The sequence below is a fragment of the Nothobranchius furzeri genome, chromosome 12 (assembly GCF_043380555.1).
Source record: "Nothobranchius furzeri strain GRZ-AD chromosome 12, NfurGRZ-RIMD1, whole genome shotgun sequence".
NCBI lineage: Eukaryota > Metazoa > Chordata > Actinopteri > Cyprinodontiformes > Nothobranchiidae > Nothobranchius > Nothobranchius furzeri.
Window position 1 is genome coordinate 38,100,168 of NC_091752.1, and position 16,743 is coordinate 38,116,910.

The 16,743-nt window shown below is 41.3% G+C and overlaps 1 protein-coding gene and 1 long non-coding RNA gene across 2 annotated transcripts; one reads left to right on the plus strand and one right to left on the minus strand.

The window, feature by feature from the left end:
* The first annotated feature begins 6,058 nt into the window (after window positions 1-6,058).
* On the plus strand, window positions 6,059-7,848 carry LOC129166854 (uncharacterized). Its single transcript, XR_008565755.2, has 3 exons — window positions 6,059-6,629; window positions 7,304-7,441; window positions 7,563-7,848. It is a non-coding gene; the product is annotated as an uncharacterized lncRNA (long non-coding RNA).
* A 1,916-nt stretch (window positions 7,849-9,764) lies between these two features.
* LOC129166960 (uncharacterized) lies at window positions 9,765-11,595 on the minus strand. Its single transcript, XM_054750800.2, has 2 exons — window positions 11,494-11,595; window positions 9,765-10,817 (listed from the first exon to the last, which is right to left on the minus strand). The coding sequence occupies exons 1-2, from the start codon at window positions 11,593-11,595 to the stop codon at window positions 9,765-9,767; spliced, it is 1,155 nt and encodes a 384-aa protein (XP_054606775.2).
* Window positions 11,596-16,743: the final 5,148 nt, after the last annotated feature.

Consider the following 16,743-nt stretch of genomic DNA (forward strand, 5'->3'; position numbering starts at 1 on the left):
CCCCACTGTTTGCGGTGAAAGATAAAAAAATTGATTTGTTAGAAAACCAATGCATGCAGCAGTAAGCAGTTGGCTCCTGCAGCTCAGAGAAGAAAGACTTCATATGAACTTCTGATGAAGAGTCTAAATCCTCGTCTTCCACAGCCTTTTTTCTCTTTCACCCCTGGGGTTATTTTCATCAATCTGTCTTTTACTTCTCTCTTTTGTACCACAGTTGCACACAAAGAGACGCAGACAAAAAAAAAATAGAAATACACAAACAAAACCTTCCCCACCATCCTACACAAAAACCTCACAGCTTTCCAAGGTTAGCTTAATCCTGCCTCCGTTCCCTGAGCACAAATACACATTAACACACACACAAGCCCATAGCGTGCACACACCATGCACACAATCACTTCTCTTCCTGATAATCTCTCATTTTAGCATCTCCTCTGTCCTATTATGTGGGGATTTTCCCTCCGATGGGAATTCCAGCAGCAGCCACATTGAGGGGCCATCTAATTATCCATAGATGGATGACTTCTAATACTACTAAATGAGCAAAGGCCTGCCAGCGGACAAATCATTTTAACCTGGACACAAGAAAGAGGCCATCTAGCAGCAGTAATCACAATCACAAGGAGGTGCAAAAACACAACACATCTGTTAGGAAGCAGCAATCGTAAGCGAAGAATGTATCTTCCATCTCTTTGTGGCATTGATTTGGTATTTTCATGGTTGTCCAACAGCCTGAGGACTGATGACTTGGCTTCAGCTGCCACCACAGCATAAAAAAAAAGAAGACAAGACAGGAAAATGAGCTACGCTGGTCATTAAAAGTCCTTACACTTCAAAAACAACGTGTCACAGACTAAAAATTCATTGTTTCTTGTTCGACCTGGAAAGATGGGTTTTCAGTTTGATGCAATCATGGACTGACTGGGAATTTTTCTGTGCAATTAAAGTCTAAAGCTGTTTTTACACATGGGCAGCAGCCCTGTTCAGAAACTGTGGAGACCATTTAGTCTGATCTTTATCGCTCACACACAAAAGTCACAGTGGGGTTTATCTACTGGGGATTTCTCAGAGAGTTGAAGGGCTACAGAGGAGCCCAGGTGAAAGCAGGCAGGGAAAACTTCTGCATTTTCTTACTAACAAGTGAAAGATGAAGCTTCATGTGGAGAAGTTTATATAGAAAAGGAGACAGAAGGTCTAAATGTAAGAACGGATCTTCTGGAGCTTTTTTGGCTAGCTTCACACATCAACTCACTCAGTGACCTTTTAGAAGGATTCACAAAGAAGTTGGGTAGAAAAAGGTTTGCAAGAATGTTGAGCGGTTGCTGTAGTCACATATTACTACTCTAGAAGTTTTCAGGACTAAAGTGTATTACTAGTTATAACTTATGCATTGTTATTGAATGGGGTTGAATCTTTTTTGTCCTTAAACAACTAAATAAAAGTGCACAAAAATAGTGTGATAATAAAATGTGTTGGCTGATTCATGATTTAAAATGAAGTACTCCCATCCATGAATGTATGGAAGTAAAATTTAGGTTTGGTTGTGTCTAATTTAAAGTATTTTTCCAGGAGAAAATTGTTCAGATTTACAAACGAATACAGTAAGGGTAAGGTTATGAATTCAAAGATTAGATACAAATCACTTATTTGTGAAATGTCCCAAACTCTGAACATTGAGAAAAAAAAAAAGAAAATCTCAAAATCATCACAAAAGAGGCTCAGATGGACCAGATCTATGCTAGAAAAGGCCATAACAGAAATGCATTATTGCAGTCAGGAGCTCACTTAGCCGGAAATGTTGGTGACAAAATAAAGATTAAATTCACGAGGGTGTTTCAAAAATGTCCTAAAAGGATACTTTGCAACTTTTTCATTTTAAAATCATTTTTCAAATCATCCAGTGTTTCCTCTGTGGGAGCCCTCTGCTTCGGCAGCGGCGGTGCTCTTCCGGGTAGACCCTGGGTGGAGGTGGGGAACTCTCAGACCTAACTTGTTTGGGCACCCTGTGTCTGCACAAAGGCTGCTGCGTTTCTGGTGCTGTCAGGATAGATGACTACCCTGGTGGCATCTCCTTATCCTATCTGGCACATCTGAGCTCAGCTGAGTGTTGTTATGCTATTAAATGTGTATACGCTTGAGTGTGTGTGTGTGTGTGTGTGTGTGTGTGTGTGTGTGTGTGTGTGTGTGTGTGTGTGTGTGTGTGTGTGTGTGTGTGTGTGTGTGTGTGTGTGTGTGTGTGTGTGTGTGTGTGTTTGGGAGAGGGGTTTGAGGAAGGGGGCCATAATTAGTTTTATTGCTTTATTTTTGTGGGGAAAATCATATGAATGTGGGAATTTGGAGTCATCTTATTCTGTTAAGTACTTGAAGTCACATTTTATGTATGAACGGTGATTTATAAACAAAGTTTTGATAGATTTATTATTGAAATGCCACTCAGAACCCTACCACACTCTGTGGCCAGGATACCGCATTTGTAACTTCAGAGTGCCGACACCTGTTACACTTGACAAAAACTGAGCTAACATATGTGGCGCTGCAGTCTGCTTCCAACCCGTTTCTTGCATGTTTTAGATCATGAACACAGCTGATTTGTTTAATGTAGTGATGAATCACTCCTGCAGACCCTAAAGAAGGATGAGGAGACATTTCAGCTGTTAGATTGTGTTAAAAAGATGAACACACAGCAAGGAGATAGGTTTCACTTTTGGTTTGAACACAGATAATTAATAACGGACGCTAGGGGGTGCTGAAGGCAAAAGGACTTTGTTTCCGTGTTCTGGGAAATGTGATTTAGTTTAGATTTGGGAACTGGAGAGTCCAAACTGGAACTGATAGGAGGCAAAAAGGGGAAATCTGACAGGTCAAATGTGGAAACATTGAAAAATAAATGAGGGCAACTTGAGAACACCCTAACTTTGAAAACGTCACCCTAACCCTGACACACATACGAGATATTCTCTATGATCAATAGACAATATTCAGAAGTAAAACTGCTGAGGATACTTGGAATTTCAAATATTAACTTTCAAATCAAAACACAATGCTTTGGGAATTATTTTGTGCGTTACATAATCCAAACCAGCAGACTGTGTTATCACTTATGTGTTCTTATGTGATGACAATGCTTCCATTAAAGTCGAATTAGCAGACTGCGAGCCATCAGAGTGATCCTTTCAGAGAATCAGAAGTTGTTAGTGGTCCTTTGGCTCCTATCCACTTCACCAAAGCACTGTTTAATTCCCCTTCTCTGCCTATATCCATTCGTCTTTCTCTTTGATTCCTGTTTACTCTGCCTGCCTTTACACCCCTTTCTTTATGATTTCATCATCGTCACTCTCCCTCCATTACTTTAACCTTTATTCATTTGTCCTTTGGCCTCCTTCCATCCTCCTGCCTCTGCATCCAAGATGGACTGCACAAAGCCCTGAATTTTTGGGATTACCTCTGAATAAATCGCCTCCCCAACCATATACTGCGTTCCTCCCTTCACTGCCTGATTCACTCTCTATAGATCCTTTGATTCTTTTCTCTGTACCATTTGCGCTCGATCTTTCCCTCTGCCAACATCTAATTTTCTCTCTCTCCACCTCTTCGTCTGCCCTGCTGACTATCACTCAGTGAGTAATCCCTCGGTTCTAGGTGGGATTGTAAGGGGTTGATAGAGAAGACACAGAGCTTTTTGTTGACTCTTAGCAAGCAAATCTATGCTGTAATGTGGAGAGTTCTTTATTAGCTAAACAAATTGGATTGAGAACTTGCTGACAGAAAAGTCTCACGTGAAAGGAAGGGAAAAATAACGAAGAATGCCAAAAAAGGAAAAACCTTGAGGATTAGGATGTAATCGAGCCATTGTTACCTGTTCATTGTAGCTGCATGTTTTTAAAGCTGAAATACTTCTTTACTAAATTAGCATGACATTATTAAAGTGATTACATTCGTCTTGAGGTCAGTTGTTGCAGATAACATAGTGAAAAATGTTTGTATGTTAAAAAATTTATTTAGTAAATCAATATTTCTTAGGACTATAAAACTTGTAAAACCAAAATTTATGTCAGCATTTAAGTCAGTTTTAACTGTAGACTCTTTGGGAGACCAAAGTGCTGAACACAGTCAAATCAAGATAAGAAACCGTAATACATAACTACACACAACACCGCGTTGTCAGTTTCACACACGTTTCCGTCCATCTACTTATGCAGGCTACGTGTGTTATATGTTAGCTCTGTTTACTGACAACTAACAGATAAACACAATGGTGGTTAACGAGGAGGGGCTGGGGAGTGGGAGCGTGGACACGGGATGTCATGTGTCAGTTGGTGTATAGCAAACTGGAAGCCAGTGAAGGGCCACAGAAACTGGGCTGACATGGTCCTGCCTTACATGTTTATTTTTGACAATTATTTGATTTTAAATAATAATAAACAGAATTAAGATAAGACTGAATAATCTGTGTATTGTAAAAGGTTTGTCATGTGTAACTCACCGCACACACAACAGATTTTAGTTTGTACATTTTTTATCTGTTTTGGCTGTAATAAATGGATTTATACGTACCTAAAAAAACGTACCTAAAATATGTATTAATAACAAAACACACATGCACAGGGACTTACGGTACATTAGTGTGCTTGGACAATAACCACACACACACACACACACACACACACACACACACACACACACACACACACACACACACACACACACACACACACACACACACACACACACACACACTGTGTCGTCGCTAATTGTAGTAGAGCTCAGAGCATGATGAGTGATGCCCTCCATCCAATTCAATTTCCTTCTGAGTTATATTTCATTACTAAATCATGATGTGCCATGTTTACAGGCCTATCAGCCAGGCTTCCATCAGTTATAACAGGAAATCCAATTTGTCAAAAAGAAAAAAAGATTGGTTGGAAAATGTTAATTAAATTTCACACTGGTTAGTATTTAGTTCTGTCATGATGTGCATTTTCTTACTAGGCCCAGGGTGAAAAAATATATATTCAAATTAATCCAAAGGGTTCAAACAAAGGCAACTGGACTTCTTTGGTTTCTTGAAGACGTTTCGCTTCTCATCCGAGGAACTTTGTCAATTCTAACTGGAATATGGGAGAGTCAAGCTTATAAACTGTAGCTGTCTATTGTTATTTAACTAGCAGAAACTTACTGTGGGTACCCCACCTCTCCATCCCCTGATGAGTCGTTAGTCTCTATTGAGAGGGAGACGTTGTGTTGATTAGATGCAGGAAGGTGTGACCTAGACTGAAACAGCTTAGGAATGAGATTCAAAGCTGCATTATAGGTGCTGGAAAGGTGAAACCAAAGTCCCCCTCCCCTTTTTAAAGTAGAGTTTTCATGTTTGGCATAGGTAGCTTCTTTTACTCCTCTCTCAAACCATCTATCTTCTCTGTCCAGAATGTGTACTTTACCATCTTCAAAGGTGTGGCCCTTGTCCTTCAGGTGTAGGTGGACTGCAGAGTCATGACTTGAAGAGGTGGCTCTCCTGTGTTGTGCCATGCGCTTGTGTAATTGTTGTTTAGTTTCCCCAATGTAAAGATCTGGACAGTTCTCACTACATTGGACTGCATAAATGTAGCTTCTGTTTGGGTGTTTTGTCTTGTGGATGGACTAGTTTCTGTCTGAGGGTGTTGTTGGATTCAAAGTTTACTGAGATGTTGTGGTTGGAGAAGATTCTTCTAAGTTTCTGAGACTCCCGCTACGTATGGGATGACGGTGCCTTTCCGCCTGTTGGCCTTTTCTTTGCTGCAGAAACCCTAACTGGGCTTTTGTGAATTCTACAAAGTATGGAAAAGCATCCAAAGCAGCAACCAGCAAAGAAAAGGCCAACAGGTGCAAAGGCATTTATAGCTTTTGTTGGCCGTAGATTAATTACAGCCTTTTTAAAAAGAAGAAGCCAGTAGTAAGAGTGACCCAGAAAATTATTTCATGGACCCCTAATGGGCCTTTTCCACTGACCAAACTGGCATGGAATGGGAAAGATCGTGTCGCTAAATATTTTGTTTCGATTGTTGAACCAGTCCAGGAAACCTACCCGGACCGGGCCAGAGCGGGACCCCTTCTGTTGTGGGTCCAGAGATTTTTGGTCTGGGCGGAGCCACAGCGTAAAAGGTCCAGAGTCCTCTGATTGGGGGAGAAATTACGTAACTACCCGCAACAATCCCAGGGGATGGAAAGAAGTGAGTCGAGTTCCAGTGTTTTTTGTGTTCGGCTGTACTCCTTGTGCGCCAAAATGCCTGCAAGTAATAGCTTTTGGTCCAATGCGGAACTTCAAACGTTCCTCACCATCATCGGAGATAGAAACATTCAGGCCGAGCTGGATGGGATGATAAGAAATGAGAAAGTCTTCAAAGAAGTTTCTCAGCGCATGGCAGCTGAAGGATTCCAGCGCACCTCCGAACAGTGTCATGTGAAGCTGAAAAAAATAAAAGCCCACTACAGAAACGTTAAGGACAGCAACGGCCGTAGTGGGAGTGGGCGAAGTACATGGAAGTGGTAAGATGTGGTGGATGCTATTTATGGACACAGACCGTCAAACCGAGGCAGCGAAGGAGGCCTGGACTCGGCGACCAGTATCCTGGAGTCACTCGTAAACCCTGTTGGTAAGCATTTCTTTTGTTGTCTTTTTAGCTCTGCAGGCCATTCATTGCAGCACCAAAAACACTGAATAATAGAATCACCTATTTAAGAAATGCTCAGCAAGTAAAGGATTTACCCCCTCGTATTAACTAGCCTTAACATCCCCTCGTGTTTACGTTAACCTTCATTTAGCATTCCCCTGTGTTTTTTAACACGCTGTTCGTGATATAAGCCTTTCATTTTTAGCATGTTAGTTTGCCTTTCTTGTTAGCGTCTCATTGTTTAAAATGTGGCAAAATCAGTTAGCCTTTCACGTTAGCATCTCAGTGTTTTTAGCATCTCCATTGCTTTATACAGCTGAGCACCCACAGTGAGGAGCAGCGAGCTGATTTAATATTATAAATATCCCAAAAGTCATGCCAGCAGTGTTTTTAGCCTAGAGTGGACTTTTAACAAGTACACATTTTTCGAATGAATAAGAATATAACATTAAATTGCAATTAATCTGTACGTCACTGGCGAATTACTGCCATCTAGTGGACACATTCCAAATGACAAAATGGCCTTAACTCATAGTAGTTTTATTAAGTTTACTATATGCCTATTTGCATTTTTACTGTAAAAATATTGTGCTTTTCTTACTGATTTATTTCGTTATCTTTTCTTACTGACTAATGTTTTGATCTGTGTTTTTCAGACACATCTGACGTGGAAAACACTCCCTCTTCAGAGGAACCATCCACTTCCTCAAGTAGCACTCCAGGACCTTCTATGCCACCATCACCTCTGTCCACTACCACTCGAGAGGAATATCTACCATGTCGTCGACGCACAGGTAGTGTCTGACCATCCTAAAAATTGCTTTGTGCATAAACAAAACTGACAAGTTCACAGGACAACTGACATTTTGTTATCCATATAAACACAAATGTAATTGCCAATGTTGTTGTTTCCAGATTACCGAAGACGGCGATTGGAAGCACGCACTCAGATGATATTTGATGAGTTGCAGATCGCAGATGGACAGAATGGAATGCCTTAGCCGGGAGCAGGTTAACTGGATGCAACAAGACGCTGCAGCAGCAAGGCAACATGAATTACAGATCGCAGAGCAATATTTTGAACATTTGGGTGCCCTAAATGCTGTTTTTGGACTGGTCGCACAAAGAATGGGCAGCTCCTCTGACTTCCTGCCACCACCCAGGCAGTAAGGAGCTGTGTGTTTGTCCTGCAGTTTTTTAATCCCACGTTTGTCCTTTTTATCAATAAAATTTCAAAGAAAAACAAGGTGTGCATGAATAGTCTTGAAAATAATTTTGCTCGCAAATTTAAATTTACATAATAAATGTAGATTACATTACAGCCCACCTTAAATATATGTTAAAATGGAAAGGTGCAACAGTTTGTCAAAAGTAAAATAGTGTACTTTATTAAGATCTGAAAATAAAACAAACATTTCATTTCAAACTACACATTTCCAAGTTAAAAGTGTCAAAACAATAAAAAGTAAATGGAAAGAAAAAACACAAATTGAGGTCAGTGGTTGAAGTGTTGCATCAGAGCTTCACGCACATCACTGCCCTCCTCTGCAACTTCCTGCACATTTGCAACCCAGTGGCGGCTGGCCAGTAGAGGGCGATAGGGCGCCACCCTCCCAGTTTCCCCTGTGTTTTTAATTTTTATTTTAAAAAATAAATAAATAAAATTAACAATAATCACATATTCTAAGTTAATTGTGTGTTTTGTAACAAAAATAAATCATATATGTATATATATCTATATTGGTCTCTGTCGGTCTCTGCCGATCTCTGCCGGTCTCTGCCGAGCGGTGGAGGCTGTGTGCTGTTTTTCAATTGCCCAAACAGGACGGGACCAGTTGTCCAATTGCTGACAAGAAAATCAAAGGGTAGGAATGGGAATGTATCCAATCAGCGTCGACGTTGTTTCAGAACGCTTCAGAAGCATGATGGGCGATAGAGCTACCGCCAAGGCTTTCGTTGATGTTCGGTAGAACTCGGAGAGTCTCGACTCTAGCACGTTTTGACGGTCGTGACGCAGACGTAGACAGTGCGCCTACAACATGGATACCGGATCTCAGCAGCCACTGAATTCAGTTCGGTCTCCTCCAGTATCCGTTCGAGAGGAGAACTATGGTGGAAAAACTTAATGTCTAAGAGCTTGGACCAGATCAGCCCGACGTAAAGATAAGCCAGCAGGACAAGGAGAAGGGTAAACTGTACACACGACGCTTCTCCCAAAATTGCTACACCAGGAAGCAGTGGCTAGCTGGATGCAATCACGCTAATGCGTTATTTTGCTTTCTGTGTTTGTTATTCAAAACGGCTGGGATCCACTGAAGGTGGATGTGGAACTTGTGTCTCATTGGGGACTCCATTCATTCTCTGACTGAGGAATGCAGCGCATCAGTGCAGCAGCCAACAAAGAAACGGAGGACGTTTGGACAGGGAGAACAGCAGCTGGGTGCAGAGGTAAGCTGTACATTACATTTCTGTAAACAAGACAATCAGAATCAGAAATCCTTGGTTGTCCCACAAACCGGGACATTTGTTTAATAACATGTTTAATGTGCAATAACTGTAAAAACTAATTTCAACACACATACCTATTATACATATTTAATCATGTAAATGTGTATTTCAAGTAAATTTGTACATACATCAATCTGATTCCATTTTACTTGTTACACTTCTGCTGCAGCAAACAAATTTCCCAGCTTGGGAAGTGGGAAATATGACATTTGTAAGAGGATACTGATGACATTATTTCCTATGAAAGTGTTTCCACTTTCCATAAGTCATAACAGTGTAAATTTCTGGCATTTTGTCTAAGTGGTGTTTACTACCATTACTGTAACAGTGACCTGCTCATAATTTTTCGTGTTCACTCAAATGTTGAAATAAAACAAAATGTTTTTGTTACTTGCCTCTTGCATTGCCTATTTACCATTTATGGTCATGTTATTTTATGTGCAATTTAATGCAGTATTTTTCAACCTTGGTCCGCAAGGCAGCGTGCCAATAGTCAGACACACCTGGATTAATCAGTTTGTCCAATGATGTAAGACAGGAAATAAAAGAGCTGTGCTTAATTCAGGAAATAGTGAAGTTGTGCACAAAGCTCAGAAAGCACAAGTTTGTTTAAAAAAAAATAGCACAGCCCCACCAAAAATATTTTTCACCAGCCGCCACTGTTGCAACCACTCGTTCATCAGCAGGTGCGTCACATTTTACATATTCCTCCCCATGGCTCTCACAGATATTGTGAAGCACACAACAGGTCAGCACAATGTATTTAAGAAGCTCTACATCACTGTCGTTTCTCTTGGGAAGACATCGCCACCTACCCTTTAGCCTCCCAAATGCATTTTCGACCACAACTCTGGCTCTGCACGTTTTCCTGTTGGACGTCTGTTGTTCAGCAGTGAGACGACCATTATCTGAAAATGGGTTTAGGAGCCAGTTCTGTAGAGGATAGGCAGAGTGCCCTAGCACATAAAAGCCTACATTTACTCCCTCAATGTTCTTGGTGCTAGTTGGGTGCAGTTGTCCATGAGCAACCAAGTCCCAAAATGTGGACAATCGCAGCACACGGGCATCATGTAAGCTACCTGGCTGACCTGCATTAACATTCCAGAACATGCCTCTGCCATCCACAATGCCCTGGAGGATTATGAAATGCCAACCTTTCCTATTGAAGTAGTCTGTGTGGAATCCCTGTGGTGCTATTATTGGGATATGGGAACCATCGATGGCACCCACACACTGAGGAACCCCCCACCTGGTCTCACAATAGTCAGCCATTTCCTGAAGCTTTTGCAGCGTTGGAAAAGCAATAACCTCGGCAAGCAAGATTTTACAGACAGCCTTACAGAAGTCCTGCACACAACGGCACACAGAGGTCGTGCTGACACCAAAAAGAAGCCCAATGCTCCTGTATTCACTGTTAGTTGCAAGCTTCCACAGTGCAATTGCAACTCTTTTCCTGAGTGGCACGCAGGCTCTGAAGTTGGTGTTCCTCTTCTGCATGGCTGGACGGAGCTTGGAACAAAGATATGAAAAGGTCTCTTCTGACATTCTGAAATGAGCTATCCAATCTGACGGAGTGAAGTTTGGCATGGTCACATCCCAGAAGGCGCTGGCACGGCTGAAGGCCCACACAGTTGGTTGCTGTCGCTGATTCAAAAGAGCCAACTAAAAAAATTAAAAAATTAAAACAGTCATAACACAGTAAAACTAAAAACAATAGTGCAGTGAAAAAGATTGAAACAGTATGGTTGTAGACATACAGTTCACATAAATAGAATTTGTTTAAGGTTAAAATAACAGCTGTTCTTTATGGAGCTACCAGAGACTGGCTATGTTTTGTTCACTTTATTGAATGCACAAATGTGGTATTGCTTGTAATTACCTATATAATTAATTATAATAATTTCAATTTAGCTGCACAACTTATCTATGACATGCCCAGGAAGTAAAGAGTGAAGGATTCAGGCCCTCGTGTTGACTAGCATCACCATGTGTGCAGAAGCTGTTTGAAACCTGCATAGTTAGGTGTTGGCCTTCCATGTTTAGCATGTCTTAAAAACAATCAATATACAACAAAACCATTTGATTTTGGTGTTTTTTTTTTTTTGTTTTTCTTTTTTGATAGTTGCCCTAGACACCCCCTCAGAGATTATAACGACATGTATTACAGCATTAGAAGTTACTTACCACCTGGCGCCTCCGTCTTTGTCTCAACAGTAGAAAGTTATGCCTCGTGTCCGATATTAATTTCAGAAAGCGTCGTCACCTTTCAGCTGCCCTCCTCCTCGATGCGCACAGCATAGCTCTAAACGCTATCGTGATGTGGGTGTAAAGAATATACCAAACACCAAGAACAGAAAGAACGCGCTGCTGACTGGACTCCATTGTTGTTGTGTTTTGGCGCGATCTTGTCGCGGTGTGACGTTAATCGCGTGTGACGCATTACGCCACCCCGCCTAGTAACTGGAGCCTGGAATGCGATAGAAACGCTTGCCAGAAAACTTCTAGACCCATACCGGTACATACCGGTACATAATACCCAGACCTGACTGTTCCAGACCAGGCAATGGAAAAGAGCTATAAGGAGTCACTGAATCTTTTTGTTTTACTCTAAAATCTGGTAAAGAAGGCTAGAGGCTAACATTGACCTAACCATGCTAACGGCGAATTATAAGCAAATAGTCAGCTATAAAAATATCTCAAGCTTTCTCAATTACAAACAACTCAATATTATAATGAAACGTGTGTGCCTGGAATAATGAGTCAAACATGGAGTTTTACCTTTAACGAGTCGTTCAGAGCAATAGCAGCAAGCTAACAGCCAGACGGTAAAAACAATACTTCCTCTATGCCGGAGGCATATTACCGTAATAAGAGTAATGAGTGTTACCCACACCCAAGAGTGCTAGCACCAGCTATGACAATGCATTTATCTACTCATCTGCAGTGTTGGGCAAGTTACTTCAAAACTGTAATGCATTATTTATTACTTGTTACCCTCATTTTAAAGTAATTCATTACATTACAATATTACTGATTTTAAATTGTAAGGCATTACACTACTTTTGCATTACTCTAAGTTACTTTCAACAAAATAACTTCAGTATGAGTTTGGTAATCTGATGCCTGGTGAACTCATGACACATCCGGTGGGAGGTGATGTGGTGTCTGAGCTAGGATTGCTGTTAAAAACAGATCTTTAGAAGGACTGTTTATGAAATAAATGAAACAACAATCTGTACTCTCAGCACGTTGCCATCTTATATTAACTGAGCAGGGAGTGAGGTGGTGGGGGCTCCAAGTCTATTTAGCCTTGGTCCCCAAATGCCTTGATACGGCCCTGGATGTGGGACTGACTTCTGGGGTGATCTGATTCTATCACATGTATAAATATTAAATGCTTATATATTATTGCTTTTCACTGGTAAAAATGTGTATTGGGGATACATCTACCTACTTTTTGTCTTTTTAAGCCCTGTGTTTTGTTTTCTTGATTTTATTTGAATAATTTCCGGCCCTTTCTCTCTCTAACCTCCCTGCATGCTGCATGTTTTCTCCGTCTTCCAGAAAAAACTGTTTCCTAGACTTCCTACTTTCTAACTATCAGCCAAAGGGATCTTCACATGTGCGGCGCTCCAGCAGCAATGAGTTAAAATCACCGGGGCCCAGATTAACTCAGATGAGGCAAAGCACGTCAGAAAAGTACAGAATGCAAGAGAACATGCGCTGATATGAACGATCGCAGGTGAATTATTTTGTTTTAGTGGAGCGGTTTTGTGAATGTTACAGCGGCCGCGTGGAGGACGCTGCTGGAGTATTTGAGCCGGTACCGCTACTTCCTCTCTGCCTGCAAAGCTGAGTCCATAAATGACGTAATATATGCAGATACTGGATCTTTTTTTCGGGTTTCCCGCAGTTTGAATTTTTAAGAAACGCATCCTGATTCTTGGTTTAAAATGCATTGTAATTACTGCGTTACTGACAATTGTACCGAGTAAATATTACCATTTTTTTCCCTGTAATGCCTTACATTACCACATTACAACAAAAAACAATGCATTACAGTAATTAATTACTTCTGTACCGCATTACTCCCAACACTGCTCATCTGTGTATGACTTGTCTTTGCTTGTTATCTAGTATCTACTGGTGCTGATCCTTAAAGGGCAACCGCCATGAAACTCACAGGAGTGAGAAAATGATAGCAGTAACCAAATTTGACTACAGGATGTCATCTTAGTTTATTTTTTTTTACACACTGTACCTTTAAACCTTTTCTAAAGAAAAGCAAACTACATCTCTCAGTAAGGGTGTAACGGTTCACGAGGCTATTTGAACCATTTTGGCTTGGGCAGTTCAGTTCGGTCCACTTGTGTACTGTTTAGGTTTATTTTTTCCGTTAAATAATGAATTTTACACACACTTGCATGATTTAAGTGCAGCGGATAAAAGTTACTCTGTGAGTTTCCGCACGGACGCTGTATTGAGTGACGCATGATGGCTGCTCGTGCTCAATCTCCGTTTAAAATATGTGATCTGCAAATTCTGATAAACGTCTTTCAGAGCGGATCAAACTAGTTGACTGTCGATGGCTGCTACTGGAGAGTCTGTGGCCCAATCTCAATACTCGCACTGTGCCCTGCAGTCTTCAGCATAGTGCACTTGGAGATAGTGTGCAGTAGGCTTAGAGTGTGTAGTATACACGTGTGCAAATAATTGCCAAATTGAGACGGGGAGCATTGCGTCATCGATCGATACGCATGCGGGGATGCTGGTTGCTGTGAAACATTTTTCAAAAACCTTTATTAACAACTTTCAAACAAACAACAAGGCAGTTATTTGAACTGAACTTTACTTCATTGCTGCTTTGTCTAAAACATTCAGAGCATAAACCAATAGTCCTAAATGAACAAATTTCATTATAAGATACATATTTTCAGAAAAGGAATTTGATCCTTTTTCCCTGCAGCAATAACTTGTGGGTAATACCCTTGCCCAAGTTCCGCATTGTTGCGGACTTGGGTGAAGTGCAGATTAAGGGTGCAATGGGGGCGTGGTCAACTTCCGCACTTGAGAATCAGGACACCCTACACACTCACACTCCTGGCTGGGAATGCGCAATTAAAGGGCCCAAGAGTGCAAGTGCGAGTATTGAGAGACTCTGAACGGAGCATCATGTCGCCTCTCCCTCCCTACTCTCACAGCGTGCAGGCACGCAGTGGCAAACATGCAAACAAACGTCTGCTGAACTTTTCCGCTGTGACAACTGTTGTAAAATTCTCATCTTACAACGAAAAATACGGCGCAGAGGACGCTCGTTACTTAATATGAGTTTTAATGAAGAAACTCTGGGCAGTGTGAGGTGAGGTATTAAGAAATTAAAATCCATCCCTGAGCTCCGGGAAAGAGCCAATATTCCTTGACAAATTGTTAATTTTCCGTTAAGCCAGGTTACCTTCCAGGCCAAAAAGCAGGAAACCTGACATCAACACCACGAATATCCATACGTCTTCAGAATCCTCTACAGACAGTTGAGAGAGGCATATCAGGTTCCAATGTTTCCAGGAGTCCATGATTTGCCCAACTGGATCTGTCCCAGAGGGGCACCCAGGAGCCCCTTCTGCCATTCTCATCGTTGAGAAAATTTTGTCAATCGCATTGAGAGACCAGCTGACCAGGTCTATTTTTAATAATTTCCAGTTTCCAGAAAAAATGTAGAAGTGCCGTACACCCAAAGACAGACAAAGAGCCTTGGGGATAAGATAGGGAGGAGAGGAGGAAAAAAGCATCTGTACTCTCCAAGAGCTCCATCACCTAGTGACTGTGGCCCCCAAGACTCACTTTGTCAGTGTTTGGAGCAAGTTAAGGATTGGATTCAATCAAACTTCCTCCAGTTAAACAAAGACAAGACTGAAGATATTGTCTTTGGAAATAAGGAGGAAGGAGGTTATTGTTCAACTTAGCTCCAGAGAAATAAAGACAAAGACTCAGGTTAGAAACCTTGGTGTAATAATTGATTCAGACCAGGGGTCTCATTTAACAAACATTGCGTAGAATCCTTACTAAAACTGTACTTAAGCTCAGCAAAAAAAAAAAATATATATAAATACTTACGCCAAGTAGGTTTGTGATCTATCAAACAGCATGGAGTATGCACAGCTGCAAGCAATCTCCGCTTCATAAATCGGAAACTATCTAGAAAGTTTCTCAGCTGATGTTTAGTCGCATCCCGCCCTCAACGCGCCCAAAATGGTTGATGCAAAGTGCCTTGTGGACCTCATGCATATACATAAGCCGGCTTGTTGCAGCATTTCGATCACGACCGCAGATCAAGGAAGTGCTATTTCACAAGCAGAAATTCAGGTACTTGTGGGTGAGGTGTAGAAATGAAAGGAAGTGCTTTTGCAAAACAAATAAGAGAAAATCCATGGAGTGGCACGGCATTGCTGAAGCTGTCAGTGCTGAGTTCTACAGAGATCTGTGGCAGATATTTAAAAAAAAAATTATCTGATCAGGATTTGATCCCCAGATTCCCTGGTGAAAGTCAAGCACACTAACCAGTCAGCCAAACAGAGATCTTCCTTGTCCAAGAAGCCAGGGCAGATGATTTATCGGGTCACAGTGACAGGACACACACTGTCACAGATGCATGACATTCTGTCTCAATCTGTCCCCCTGCTGATTTTCTGCATTCCGTATTCTGCGCTTCAGGCTGTGTGTGTGTGTGTGTGTGTGCGCACATGTGTGTGTGTGTGTGTGGGGGGGGTCTTGTTCTGTGTGAAAATGAAGCAGTACAAGTGATAATGCGGCAGGATTTCATAATTTTATCCTCCTCAGCAGCAGCACTGCAGGTGCTCTCCATGTCCAAAATGTGTGTAAGCAAGGTCCTTAGTCAACTTAAAGTTGCGCACATTTTTCCGCTAAATTTTCTTTCATAAATCCCAAAGTGTGCGTGGAAAGTTGCTTACGCAGTTTTCCGACCCCGTTTTGTGCGTAAGCAAGCTTGATAAATGAGGCCCCAGAGCTTCACTGGCCACATTAAGGCTACAACTAGATCAGTGTTTTATCATCTTAATCACTTAGCATGACTCAGGGGTCTCATGTCCAGACTCAGGGGTCTCATGTCCAGACCAGACCTAGAGAAACTCATTCAGGGCTCTGAGATCCTTGGGAAACATCTGGTAGAACCCTGGGTGAGAACCAAACAGGGTGACGCTGCTTTTAGCTACTATGCTGCACACAGATGGAATCAGCTCCCTCATGACATTAAATGTGCTCTAACTCTAGTAACTTTTAAATCAAAATTGAAAAGTTTTATGTATTCATCAGCCTTTGAATGGATGTTTCTTATGCTGCACCTTCTGCACTGTAACTGCTCACCTTTTAACTTTGCCTTTTTAACTTATTCTTACAAATAATTTTATTTGTGTATATTAATTCTGACATTAATATCTGCTGTTTTATGTTGATTTGAAAGTTTTTGCTGTTCTCCTAGAAATCACATTGAATTGCCTCTTTCTGTGTATGAAATGTGTTACACAAGTAAACAGTGTTGGGCAAGTTACTTCAAAACTGTAATGCATTATTTATT

Bases quoted from the DNA above. Each gene is read 5' to 3' on its own strand.
- LOC129166960 (XM_054750800.2), bottom strand. From the start codon at position 11,595: ATGCGTCACACGCGATTAACGTCACACCGCGACAAGATCGCGCCAAAA. The intron at 10,818-11,493 runs GTATATTCTTTA...TAATTTTTTTAG, and splicing joins CTTTCTGTTCTTGGTGTTTG to TTGGCTCTTTTGAATCAGCG.